The sequence below is a fragment of the Strix aluco genome, chromosome 18 (assembly GCF_031877795.1).
Source record: "Strix aluco isolate bStrAlu1 chromosome 18, bStrAlu1.hap1, whole genome shotgun sequence".
Lineage (NCBI taxonomy): Eukaryota > Metazoa > Chordata > Aves > Strigiformes > Strigidae > Strix > Strix aluco.
In genome coordinates, this window is record NC_133948.1 from 14,990,329 (window position 1) to 15,003,421 (window position 13,093).

At 69.1% G+C, this 13,093-nt stretch overlaps 1 protein-coding gene across 15 annotated transcripts; it reads left to right on the forward strand.

Moving 5' to 3' along the window:
* The first annotated feature begins 770 nt into the window (after nucleotides 1–770).
* Nucleotides 771–12,053, forward strand: EMID1 (EMI domain containing 1). Of its 15 annotated transcripts, none has more exons than XR_012625634.1 (16): nucleotides 771–958; nucleotides 3,256–3,381; nucleotides 3,511–3,617; nucleotides 5,862–5,951; nucleotides 6,046–6,107; nucleotides 6,259–6,385; nucleotides 6,903–7,010; nucleotides 7,218–7,355; nucleotides 7,615–7,701; nucleotides 7,813–7,865; nucleotides 7,963–8,016; nucleotides 8,151–8,195; nucleotides 8,278–8,322; nucleotides 9,082–9,166; nucleotides 10,109–10,199; nucleotides 11,451–11,477. XR_012625634.1 is itself a non-coding variant. In XM_074844037.1 (16 exons), exons 1-16 carry the CDS (start codon nucleotides 816–818, stop codon nucleotides 11,799–11,801), a joined length of 1,707 nt encoding a protein of 568 aa, XP_074700138.1. In that variant the 5' UTR covers nucleotides 771–815; the 3' UTR covers nucleotides 11,802–12,053. The 15 variants fall into 15 exon arrangements, 14 of the variants coding, with proteins under 14 accessions (XP_074700138.1, XP_074700141.1, XP_074700140.1 ...); XM_074844037.1 differs by having other exon boundaries at nucleotides 10,114–10,199; nucleotides 11,451–12,053; XM_074844040.1 differs by having other exon boundaries at nucleotides 5,865–5,951; nucleotides 10,114–10,199; nucleotides 11,451–12,053.
* The last annotated feature ends 1,040 nt before the right edge of the window (nucleotides 12,054–13,093 follow it).

A 13,093-nucleotide genomic window follows, 5' to 3' on the forward strand; every position in this document is an offset into this window, starting at 1 on the left:
GCATGTCCCCATGCACACTCAGATGCACACACACGTCCCCATGCACACACACGTGTCCCCACGCACACACAGATGCCCACACGCATGTCCCCATGCACACACACGTGTCCCCACGCACACACAGATGCCCACACGCATGTCCCCACGCACACACAGATGCACACACACACGTCCCCATGCACACACACGTGTCCCCACGCCCACACAGATGCACACACACACGTCCCCATGCACACACACATGTCCCCACGCACACACAGATGCACACACACACGTCCCCATGCACACACACGTGTCCCCACGCACACACACACACGCATACCCAGGGATGCACACGTGTGCGTACCCAAGCCCACACAGAGACACACACACACGTGTCCCCATGCACACACGCACACGCGTGTGTCCCCGTGCACACACAGGGACGCACACACGCGTGTGTCCCCACACCGAGGGGCTCACACCCGGGACACACTCAGTCCCACGGGGACCAGGGTCCCACATCTGGGCCCAGCTCCCCGCACGGGCCCCCCACGGCCCCCCAGGCTGTGCCCCCCCGATCCTGCCCGCCCCCTCCGGGCGTGCGTGTGTGTGTGTGTGTGTGTCAGACTGCGCCCCCCCTGTCCGTGCCGCCAGCGGGACCCCCAGGCCGGCGGGGCGGAAGGCGGGGGGGCGGGGGGTCCCTCCTCCTCCTCCTCCTCCTCCTCCTCCTCCTTCATCCCTCCTCCTTCATCCCTCCCCTCCCCTCCCCCTCCGGCCGCCCCGCTCGGTGCCGGTGCCGGTGCCCGGTCCCACGCCGAGCCCCGCGGAGCGGCATGGCGGGCCGGGCCCGGGGGCGCTGCCGCCGCTGCCTGCCCCTGCCTGTACCCCTGGGGCTCTGCCTGTGCCTCTGCTGCCTGCTGCTGCCGCCCGCCGCCGGCTCCTGGAGCCCGGCCGTGCTGCAGCCCGCCGCCCGCAGGTACCGGCCCCGGGGGCACCGAGGGGGGGGGTCGGGGCACCGGGGGTCCGGGCACGAAGCGTGGGTGGCACCGGGGAGATGGGGATGTGGATACTGGGGGGCGCCGGGCACTGGGCGCTGCGGGTACCGGGAACCGGGGGGCTCCGGGAACGGGGGGGGGCACCGGCTGCTGGGGACGGTGGGGCAGGGGCTGCTTGGTCCGTGCCGCTGGGGCTACCGGGACTGGGAAGGCTGGGGGGCTGCTGGGGGCTGCCGGGCTGGGGCTTACTGGGGGATACTGGGTCCAGCAGGACTCGCTGGGTCTGGGGGTTACTGGGGCTAGCAAGGCTTTCTGGGACTTACTGGGGGGTTACTGGGGCTAGCAGGACTTACTGGGACTTACTGGGGGGTTACTGGTGCTAGCAGGACTTACTGGGTCTAGCATCATTGCTGGGTTATCAGAGCTACCAGGGATAGCAAGCTGCTGGGGCTACTGGGGCTGCCTGGGCACACTGGGACATGCTGGGGCTACTGGGGCTGCCGGGGCGCACTGGGACGAACTGGGGCTGCCTGGGCACACTGGGGCATGCTGGGGCTACCTAGGTGTACTGGGACTGCTGGGGCTGGCAGGGGGTGAGTGACCCTGGCCCCAGGGTCCTGCCCGTCCCTGGGAGGTGCTGGGGGCCGGGGCAGCTCGGTTCGGGGGGCTGTGGCCCCTGTCCCCACGGTCCCGTCCCGGCGGAGTGGCAGGGGGGGTGGCGGGGGGGTTGTTTACAGGAAACCTTTGGCTCTGGCCACGTCTCCGGCACCGGATTGCCGGGACCTCCTGGTTCCGCTCGGGTCGGCGAGGCGACGGGCAGAAGCTGCCTCATTTCCCCTTCCCCTCCCGGCCAAGCCCAGGAAGCCCCCGGCGCCTTGGCACCACCCTACCGTGTGTCCCCCCCCAGCCCACAACCCACCACCCTGCTGTTGGCATTGGAGGGGGGGGGGGGGTGTCCTGTGAGCCCCCACCCCATCCTTCTCACTGGGCTAACGCATCACTGCGGTCCCACGTGCCCAAGCTGGGGGGCACGAAGCCAACAGGCTGGTTTTGGGAAGGGGGGTGGGATTCGGAGCCAACCCCAGCGTGGGCTTTGCCCCAGGTACGAGCATGCCCCGGCAGCAGAGCCCGGGCTCGCTCAGTGCACGAGTGCTGGCCCGGCAGCGGGTGGGCCGGGTCAGGCCGGGCCATGCGAGCGCTCGCACGCCGATGCCCGCCAGCTCCTGCCCCGCTCCCTGGGAGGGCATTCCCCCGCGTCCTCCCTCTGCCAGGCGGGAGGCGAAACGGGCCGGGACCCGTCCCTATCCCCATCCCCATCCCCGCGGGCGCCTGGCGCAGCTGGGGCTGGCATCGCTGCTGCGTCCTCGCCCCGAGACGGCGTGGCCGCATCCCGACGCAGCACCCGTGCCATCCCCGTCTGCGTGGGCAGCATCACCCGGGAGCTGGAGGCGAGGGGGGACGATGCCGGGGGCTGTCACCCTGGGGGAAGGGGGCCGGAGGTGCCGCTGCTCCCCCCGCCAGGACCCCGCTTGGCATCGCGGGGCGGCGACAGCAGCGTGCAGACAGCCCCGGCGGGCTCGGCGCTCTCGTGGCCCTGGCATGGGGCCCGCCTGGGCCGCTGCCCGGCCGGAAAACCCTGTGCCACCCTGCTGTGCCCCCCCCCGGCACCTCCCAGACAATTGTCCCCCCGCAGCGCCCACTCATCCCCGCCGCCACCGCCTCCCTGCTTGCAGGGGCTGTGCAGCGCTGCGGCGGTCCCAAAAATCTTGGGGTTTGACCCAAATTGCACAGCCTCAGAGTTTGGAGCCGCTGAGGGTACAGCGAGTCCTGCCTGCTGTGGGGACAGGGGCACTCGGTGTTGTGGCACTGGTGTGTCCCCCCCCATCCGCAGGGGGAAACTGAGGCTGGGGGGGTGCCCAGGGCAGGCAGAGTGGGCAGAGCCTGGCATGAGGAGCCGGCGTGGGGCGGGCAGGCGGCTGAAGAAAGGAGCCTTTGTGCGGGGTGGGCCGGGGGCGCAGGGGGGGGCTCCGGGCCCCGCTCCAGGCCAGCCGGCGCCAGCGCCGTGCCGTGCCGGGAATGCAGCAGGAATGCGGGGCCCCAGCTCCCCCCGGCGTGCCAGGGCAGCCCCTGCCCGGGAGGGTCCCCCACGGGCACCCCAAAAGGTGGAGGTGGGCATCTCTTGGGGCAGTTTGGGGGGCAGGACCCCCTGGGACAGAGAGAGGGGACACCCCAGGTGGCACTGCCACCCCCGCCAGCCCCACGGTGACAGTGCCAGCAGTTTCCCTTCCAGCAACTGGTGCTCCTACACAGTGACACGGACGGTGTCATGCCACGTCCAGAATGGCACCTTCCTCCAGCGGGTCTTCCAGGGCTGCCGCTGGCCCCTGGCCTGCAGCGGGGGCAGGTGAGCGGAGCCACCGGCATCCCCCGGGAGCGGGCACCCCGCATCCCACCCCAGCACCCCGGGGTGCTCTACTGCCTCGGGGTTTCAGACCCGGGATGAGTGTGAAAGCGCCGCCCCGCTCTGTGCCAGCAGCTACCGCACCATCGTCCGGCCCATCTACAGGGTGACCTACAAGACGCTCACGGCGCTGGAGTGGAGGTGCTGCCCCGGCCATGTCGGCGCCAACTGTGAGGAAGGTGGGAAGGGGCCTCATCCTGCCTCGGTGCTGGGCTTCTGGTCCTCTCCACTGCTGGGGTGGGGTGGTGTCACCCAGGGGCCCCCCGGGCGTCGGCAGTGTCGCAGTGTCGGTGGGGAGGGGTGGATGGAGAGATAGACCCATGGGGGCGGGGGGGGACGGATGGAAGGATGGGTGTTCCTCGGTGGGTGGGTGGGTGGGTGGATGGATGGATCATGGGTGGGTGGGTGGGTGGATGGATGGATGGATGGATCATGGGTGGGTGGATGGGTGGGTGGGTGGATGGATGGATGGATGGATCATGGGTGGGTGGATGGGTGGGTGGGTGGATGGATGGATGGATGGATGGATCATGGGTGGGTGGATGGGTGGGTGGGTGGATGGATGGATGGATGGATCATGGGTGGGTGGGTGGGTGGATGGATGGATGGATGGATCATGGGTGGGTGAATGGGTGGGTGGGTGGATGGATGGATGGATGGATGGATCATGGGTGGGTGGATGGGTGGGTGGGTGGGTGGATGGATGGATGGATGGATCATGGGTGGGTGGATGGATGTTCCTGTGGGTGGGTGGATGGGTGGGTGGATGGGCGGATGTTCATGTGGGTGGATGGATGGAGGGAGGGAGGGTTGGATGTTCCTGTGGATGGATGGATGGACAGATGGACGGATGGATGGATGGATGTTCCCAAGGGTGGGTGGATGGGTGGCTGTTCCTGTGAGTAGATGACTAGATGGCTGTGTCCATGGAGAAGTGGTTAGATGGCTGGCTGGATGTTGCTGTGTTGGTGGGTGGGTGGAAGTCCCTGCATGTGGGTGGATGAGCGGGTGGGTGGGTAGACAGAGAGAGTTTCCAGTGGGTGGGTGGGTGGCCCTACGTTTGGCGGGATGGGTAGGTGCAGGGGTGAGTGGGCAGATGGATGTTGGCTGGCCATGCCCAGGGGTGGGTAACTGGAAAGGTTGATAGATGGATGGGGTGTGGGTGGATGGACGGACAGATGGACATTCCTGGGTGGGGGGGTGCATGGCTGTGCCCCAGAGGGGATGCCTGCCTGCCTGCCTGCCTGCCCACTCACTGTCCCTGTGTGCGGCAGCTGGCGGGTGGGCAGCTGAATGGGTGCGAGGCTGTGCCATGCGTGGTGGGACGGGCGCTGCCCGCCTCGGCAGCTGGCCCCCAGCCTGCCTCCTTACCGGGGGGGGGGGTGTCTTTGTCTGCATCATCCTCCTCCCTCCCTCTCGCGCAGGGCCCCCAACTGCAGGTCCCCAGCCTGGCCCCAGCTCTGCAGGGCGTGGGGGGATCGGGCTGTAGGGGCAGCGGGGGGCACCCAGGAGTGGGGGCACCCTGGGGACAGCGGGTTGGCACTGAGGGCCTGCAGGACAGTGGCTGGCACGAGGGGCTCCGGAGCCAGCTGGGTGGCAGCAGCGCAGGGGAAGGCGGGGGGCTCTTCCTCCTCCTCCTTCTGCTCCTCCTCCTCCTCTGTGCGTGCTTGGCCGGGTGCCCCACATCTGGGCCCGCTTAGGACGGCGCTGGCTGTCCCCTGCAGCATGGCGGTGGCCGTGCCGGGGTGGGATGGCAGTGCAGGGGGGAGCGGGGGGGCACGATGCTGCCAGCTCTGCTCCAGACACCCCTTTCCTGCCGTGCTGGGTGGCCCCAAGTCGCTGTCCCCAGGGTCCCTCGGTGGGGACGGGGGGCTGGGACCCTGCAGTGGGTCGTGGACATGGGCAGTGTCCCCGGGAATGTGGCCCCCCCTCCAAAGCCACCCCCCGAGCTGGGGTGTCAGGGGGGGTGTTGCTGGGGGGAGCTGGCAGAGGGCCATGGGGATGTTTGAGGGGATGGGGTTCAGGACTGGGGGGGGGTGTTGGGGGGCATCTGGGTCAGGGTTAGGGGCTGGGTTTGGGGATCTGGTGTGTGGTCATGGGTGGGTTTGGGGGGGTCTGGCTCAGGGTTATGGGTGGGTTGGAGGGGTCTGGTTGGTCACCCATGGGTTCAAGAGGGATCTGGCTTGGAGCTGTGGGTGGGTTTGGGGGGATCTGCCCTGGGGCCACAGGTGGGTTTGGGGCTCTGAGGCTCACCTGGAGCGAGGATGGGGCAGAAGCAGCAGGAGCCCCTGCAGCCTCCCCGCTATTTCTGGGTGGGGGGCAGCAGGCTTTCCGAGCCCCATGGCCCCTGGGGGGTCTCCCACCAGAAGCGATGCCCTGGGTGGGGGTGCCCCCATCCTGACCCCCCCCCCCCCTTCCCTCAGCAGAGGCTCACACCTTCCTCACCCTGCGGGACACCGGCCGCCCCAGTGCTGCCCCACGCCGGCCCTCCCTCCGCCCCACAGCTTTCTCAGGTGGGTCCCTCCCCAAGCCAGCCGTGTTGGCATGGGTGAGGAGGGGTGGGTGTCCCCCCCCGACTGCCCATGCCCCCCCGCTTTCCCCCCGCAGGGTGCCTGAACTGCAGCCGTGTCGGGGAGCTGACAGCCCGGCTTGCCACCCTCGAGGCGCAGGTGAGTCCCCCCACACTGTGCCACCAACCTGGGGTCTGGCCACCTCCCTGGCTCGCTATGCCACCCCTTGAGGGGTGCGTCAGCCCAGGGCGGGTCACCTTATGGTCGGTCCCCCCTGCTGCGGCACCCACCCTTTCCATCTCATTGCCAGGTGGCCCGGCTATCGGTGGCTGAACCCCCCACCTCCCCAGCACCCAAAGGCAGCACCCCGGGCAGGGGGCCGGAGACCGGGCAGCTCTGGGGGTCCCCGGCTGCCCGCGGGAGCCCCGGGGATGATGGTAAGACAGGCAGCTCCCCACCCTGCCCCCCCTCAACCACCTGCATCCTGCAGCACCAGCGGTGGCAATGCCACATCCTGTGGCAGCAGTGGTGGTGGCAGTGCCACCCAGCAGCACTGGCGGTGCCATTGCCCAGAAAAAGCACCTGGGGGTTACCAGTATTTGGGGGGGACACCTGGGGGACTCCCCTCTTGGAGCTCCTCACCTTGGGGGAATGGGCTGCAGTCCCCACCCCAGCTGTCCCCAGGGGACGGTGGTGACATTGAGCCACACGTGGGGACCAGGCCAGCTCTGGGGAGGGTTTGAAGGGCTTTGCCCCCCACCCACCACTTTGGTTCCCCCAGCGTGGGGCTGCTGCCCATGGGGTGCCCCCCTGGACCGATGCTCTCCCCACCCACACCAGGGTTGCAGTAGGGAGCCGTGCTGGGGCGTGGGGTGGGGACTGGGTGTGGGTGGGGGGCACCCACCCAGGGGCTGTCCCCGGGGTGCTCCCCCTGAGGGTGCTGCTCCCCTGCAGGGAGACCCAGCTCGCGAGGGCCCCCCGGCCCCTCCGGCCCCAAGGGAGACGCAGGAGGACGGGGACCATCAGGCATTCCCGGGGTGAAGGGTCCAAGGGGGCCACCAGGTAAGGGGGGATGGGGAGCCCCAGTGGGAGGTGGGGTCCCAGCCTGGTGCCTGGCTTCAGCTGAGCACCCCCCTCCTGGCCAGCAGATCTTGGGGGGGTCTGTGCAGCAGTTTTGGGGCTCAGAAGGGCTCCAGCACTGCGCAGCTGCGGGCGTCAGGAGTTTAACAGGCATCCCCCCAATCTTCACCCTCCTCTTCCTCCCTGCAGGTCCCCCCGGCCCCCCAGGACCACCTGGCCGGGATGGAGCCAGGGGGCTCCCTGGAGAGAAGGGGTTACCCGGCCCCCCTGGCCCCCCGGGCCCCCCTGCCCCCGTGGGGCCAGCGATACCCCGCATAGCCGAGCCCAGTAAGGAGGGGTTGGGGTGTGGGGGGGTCCCTTCCCCGAGCTGACCCCAAGGATGGGGATCGGGGGGGCTGTACCGTGACAGAACATCCCTGCCCTGGCACGGGGGCTGGCGGGGGCAGCCTGGCCATGGGGAGTGGGCAGGGTGGGTGGGGGCATCACCCAGGCTGGGGGCAGTGTGGCCAGATCCTGCCCAACCGGGCGGTGCTGGGAGCCCCGGGGGGGTCTGGCCCCTCTGCCCACCACCCCTGCTGTCCCCCAGGGGACCCGCTCCTCTCCAACACCTTCACCGAAGCCGCCGGGGGCATCGTGGGTCCCGCTGGACCCCCCGGACCTGTGGGGCCGATGGGTGAGTTCCCCCCTTCCACTTCCCTACACCCCCCACCCCAGCACTTTGGGGGTGCCCTGATGCGGGGCACCCTGCCAGGGCCAAGCTGAGCTGGGCCCCCTCTCTTTGCAGGTCCCCCTGGCCCCCCAGGTCCCATCGGGCCACCCGGCCCCCCAGGACCCGACGTAAGTGCCAGGAGCGCCGGGGCGGGGGGCACGGGATGGGCTGAGCCCCCCCAGACCCCTTCCCGCGGCTGATGGCACCCACCTTGTCCTTGCACAGGGTAGAGCCGGGGCACCCGGAGCTGCCGGCCCCCCCGGGGAGAAGGGAGACAGGGTGAGTCCCCGCCACCCCAGCACTGTGACATGAGTTAGGGAGGTCTCAGCTGGGGATTGCCAGCCAGCATCTCCTGCAGTGGGGGGGTCTGGCCGTGCCCCCCCAGGTGCTGACAGGCTCTCTCCCCCCACCAGGGTCCCCAGGGCCACCCGGGCAGCCGTGGGCAGGACGGGGCACAGGTACGTTGCTGGGTCGGGCAACCCTGGGCTGCAGCTCCCTGTCCCCCCCCCACTGCCAGGCCCTCTCCTTTCTGTGTTTCAGGGCGAGCCGGGCCCCAGGGGCGAGCCAGGCGAGAAGGGCACTTGGGTGAGTGGCGGGTGGCACCGGGGACAGCAGTGGGGACACATCTACTGACAGGGATCGGCCACCCGTGGGTGCTGGGGGGGCGGTGATGGGTATGGGGAGAACCCCACCCCCCTGCCCTGCTCTCTGCCACGTCTCATTCCTGGGACCCCAGTGGTGGCCTGGGGGTCCCCAGTGGTGCCCAGTGCCCCACGTCTCACCCCTGGGACCCCAGCAGTGTCACGGGGGGTCCCCATCTGTGCCCAGTGCTCTTGTCACATCCCTGGGACCCCGACAATAGCCTGGGGGTCCCCAGCTGTGTCCTGCACTTGCATCTCACCCCTGGGACCCCGGTTATGGCATGGGGGTCCCTGGATGTGCTTGTTCCCCCCCCTCCCCAAATGCTGGGGCAGGGGGGTACCACCCCTGCACACGTCCCCTCCCATGGAGGGGTCACACCATCAGCACGGCCCCCCTGTGCCTGGGCAATGTGATGGGGCGCAGAGCCAGCGCCCCCCCCCCGGACCCCCCAGCACAGGGGCACACAGAGCTGTGCTGGGGGCACAGGGTGGGCTCAGACTCCCCAGGGGTACGTCTGGGCTGGTGCCCCCCCCACCCCCCCCGGGGGTACCCCCACTCCTTCCCCTGGTGTCGTGGCAAGTCAGGGGGTGCCGGAGGTGTGGGGTACCCGTGTCCCCTCTGTGCCCCCCCCAACAGGGGAGGTGACCCGGGACCATGCGGGGGTCTGGCCCCCCCTCACCCCCGTCCCTCTCTTCTCCCCAGGGGGAGGGTTTGCACCAGCTCCGCGAGGCGCTGAAGATTTTAGCGGAGAGGGTTTTAATCTTGGAAACAATGATTGGGCTCTATGGTGAGTAGGGGGGGGCCAGCCCGGGCCACGGGAGGGGACAGGGACCCCTGGGGTGGCCCCCTGCTCTGTGGGGTGTCCCCCATTCCCGCTGGCAGGTCACCAGGCCCCCATGGCGTCACGGTGGCCCTTGGCTCGCTGATGTCATGGAGCTGCGGGGAGGGGTCCCTCGGCACCCCCTCCCCTCCACCACGGTGGGGGGCCGGGCACCAGGGCGAGGTGTTGGTCCCACCTTGGCTGCGGTGTGATGTCATCAGCTGTGCATGATGTCATCACCCACACTGTGGCATCATGGCCAGCACTGGGGACCGCTTGTAGGACGAGGGCCACCGGGGCACCCCCTGCCTGCACCCACAGCTGGGCACCCCAGAAATGTCCCCCCCGGGCACTGCTCAGGGTACCCACCTCAGGCAGGGACACCCGTGACAGCCTCCATCTTGGGGACAAGCTGGTGGCCCCCTGGGCAGGTTGGGGATGTGTCCCCCCCGCCATGTGCCTGGGGGCTTGACGTGCTGGGGGGTGGCAGAGGGAGCACCCTGCTGGGGCTTGCCCAGGCAGGGGACAGTTGTGTCCCCATCGGGGGGTGCTGCCAGGGACATCGAGGCAGCGGGGGCCACCACAGGGTCAGCACAAGGGACCCCTGGCCCCCCCTGGACCCACAGGGATGGGGGAGCCCCTCGCATCCCCCTGGGGCCACGGGAGCCCCCGGCACCCCTCTGAGACCGGGAGGAGCACCTTCCTGGGAGACCTGGCACCCCCCACCCATTGCACCGGCACCCCCCGCCCGCCGGGGCTGCACCCATGCTATGCCACCCATGCCATGCCACCCATGCCGTGCTATGCCACCCATGCCATGCTGTGCCACCCATGCTGTGCCGTGCCACCCAGGCCGTGCCCACCACGGGGCGAACGCGCGCTCTGCTCTGCTCTCTCACTCTCCCCCAGGCCAGTAGCTTCCAAACCCTCCTGCGGCAGCAGGCCCGGCTGGAGGTCCTGGCTAGAAGGGTCACCTTGCTGGAAGCCATCATCTGGCCAGGTAACGGCGCCACCTTCTCTCCTCCTCTCCCCGCATGAGCTGGGCGCGCCGCGGCCTCCCTGGGAGCGGGCATGGAGCATGGGGGGCTGGAGCCCCTGGGGGCAGGTCCCTGGAGCCCCCCAGGGCCAAGGGAGACCATGGAGACCCTCTTGGATTGAGAGACAACCATGGAGACCCTCTTGGACCAAGGGAAACTGTAGAGCTCCTCAAGGATCAAGGGAGACCATGGAGCCTATGTCAAACCAAGGGAGACCCATGGAGCCTCCCAGGGCCACAGGAGACCATGGAGACCCTCTTGGATTGAGAGACAACCATGGAGACCCTCTTGGTCTAAGGGAAACCTTGGAGCTCCTTGGACCAAGGGAAACCCTGGAGCCTCTCTTGGGCTGAGGGAGACCATGGAGCCCCTCTTGGATTGAGAGAGACAACCATGGAGACCCTCTTGGACCAAGGGAAATCCTGGAGCCCCCCAGGGCCAAGGGAGACCATGGAGACCCTCTTGGACTGAGAGAAAAGACCATGGAGACCCTCTTGGTCCAAGGGAAACCTTGGAGCTCCTCGGACCAAGGGAAACCCTGGAGCCTCTCTTGGGCCAAGGGAGACCATGGAGCCCCTCTTGGATTGAGAGATGACCGTAGAGATCCTCTTGGTTCAAGGGAAACCCTGAAGCTCCTCAAGGTTCAAGGGAGACCATGGAGCCCTTCTCAAACCCAGGGAGACCATGGAGACCCTCTTGGACCAAGGGAGCTCCTGGAGCTCCCCAAAGATGAAGGGGGGCCCTGGAGGAGCCCTTGAACCCAGGGAGTCCTTGGAGCTCCTCTTGGATGGAGGGAGCCTGGGGACATCCCCCTCCTTGGCCCAAGGGAGACCCTGGTACCCGGTTCCCACTGTGCCAGGGTGCCCAGCTTGGGGGCAGCGGGTGACTCCCACCCTCTTCCCCCCCCGCCTCTGCCTCCCCTTTCCAGCTGTGCTTTCCTGCAGGGGGGACCCCGGCTCTCGGGGTGCCGGCCAGGGGTGCCAGGCAGGGGTGCCAGCCGGGGGGTCCTCGTGTGTCCCCCCCTGCCCTGGTGTGTGTGCCTGTCCCAGCATGCGTGTCCCTGGGGTCAGCCGGCGCCGGGGGGCTCGACGCTGCCACATGACTGGGGAGCAGTGAACCCCATTTCTGCGGGACAAGGGACCCCCACCCACAGCACCCGATGATGTTTTGGGGGGTGCCTGCTGCCTGACGCCTCTCTCCTTTCCTCCCCACAGAACCAGAGCCCGGCTCGGGCAGTGGCCCCCCTGGCACGGTGGCACCTGGGCCCCCCCGCGGCAAGCGTGGCAGCAGCCAGCCCCCCTACCGCATCGTGGCCCCCCACCGGCAGCCCCCCAGCAAGCAGTGACGGAGCCGAAGGGGGGGGGGGTGTCACCCACTGTCACCCCCCACCCTGCACCCACCGCTGTGCCGGTATGGGCAGTAGCATTGCCCGGGGCGGGGGGCAGGATGGGGGTCACCCCCCCATGTCCCCCACCCCTGCAGGGCACTTGGTGCTAGCCGGTGGCACGGCACCGGCCCCCCCCCCCCCCCACTGCCACGCTTTGCCCCTCAATGCTGCTGCTTGAACCCCCACCCTGGGGTGGGGGCAAAGGGGTGCCAGGGCCCCCCCTGCCCCTTTTCTGCCCCCACCCCAATGTGCAGCTCTGGGGGTGCTTAATTCCTTCCCCAGCCCAACCCCCCGTGGCCACCCCCGTGCTGGGGAGGGGGCTCTGGGGGGGGCAGCGGTGGGGACCCCCCAGGCGGGGACCCCGCTGCACCGCACGCTTCGTCCCGCTGCTTTGGGACCCTCAAGGTCATTAAACGCCTCCTGAACCCGTGTCCTGCAGCGTCCCTCCGTGCGCCGGGGGACCCCCTCGGGTGAAGAGAGCACCCATGGGTGCTGGAGCGGGTGCCCTCTGCCCACAGTGGGTGGCCTGGGGACAGTGGTGGGGTCCCATGGGGCTGCCAGTGGGGTGGACGGGGCCACAGGGCGACAGGCTGCGGCGACCTGCAGGGGTGACCCAGGGGACACATGGCTGTGCCATGGCACCCATGGGACACCCACCCATGGGACACCCACCCCATGCCACACCACCTGTGGGACACCCACCCATGCTACAACCACCCATGGGACAGCCACCCACTTCACACCACCCATGGGACACCCACCCATGGGACACCCACCCATGCCACAACCACCCATGGGACACCACCCGTGGGACACCCACCCACTCCAAAGCACCCATGGGACACCCACCCGTGGGACACCCAACCCATGCCACACCACCTGTGGGACACCCACCCATGCTACAACCACCCATGGGACACCCACCCACTTCACACCACCCATGGGACACCCACCCATGGGACACCCACCCATGCCACACCACCACGGGACACCCACCCACTTCACACCACCCATGGGACACCCACCCACTCCACACCACCCGTGGGACACCCACCCACTCCACACCCCCTGTGGCAGGGTGCTGGGGGACACACGGGTCCCGGGGGTGCGGTGCCAGCCGGGGCTGTCCCCGCGGTGTCCCTGCATCCCCACCCGCGGCCTCATGGGGCAACACTGCCAGCGGGGGGGGTGACGTCACACGCGATGTCACACGTGACGTCACGCCGCCATGCTCACATCATGCGGGAGTGACGCCAGGCTCCGCGTAGGATCCCACACAACTCCCGGCTGGGCCTGCGGGGTCCCCTGCTAGCACGTGACGTGTGACACCGGGTGACGTCACGCCCAGTCCCGATGACATCACGCCGCCGCCCCCCCGCTCCGCCTCCCGGCCCGAACGGCTCTTGCGCGACGGTCCCTAACGGCCGTGGGCCGTACCAACCCGCGGCCCGGCGGGGGGGAGCGCCCCGC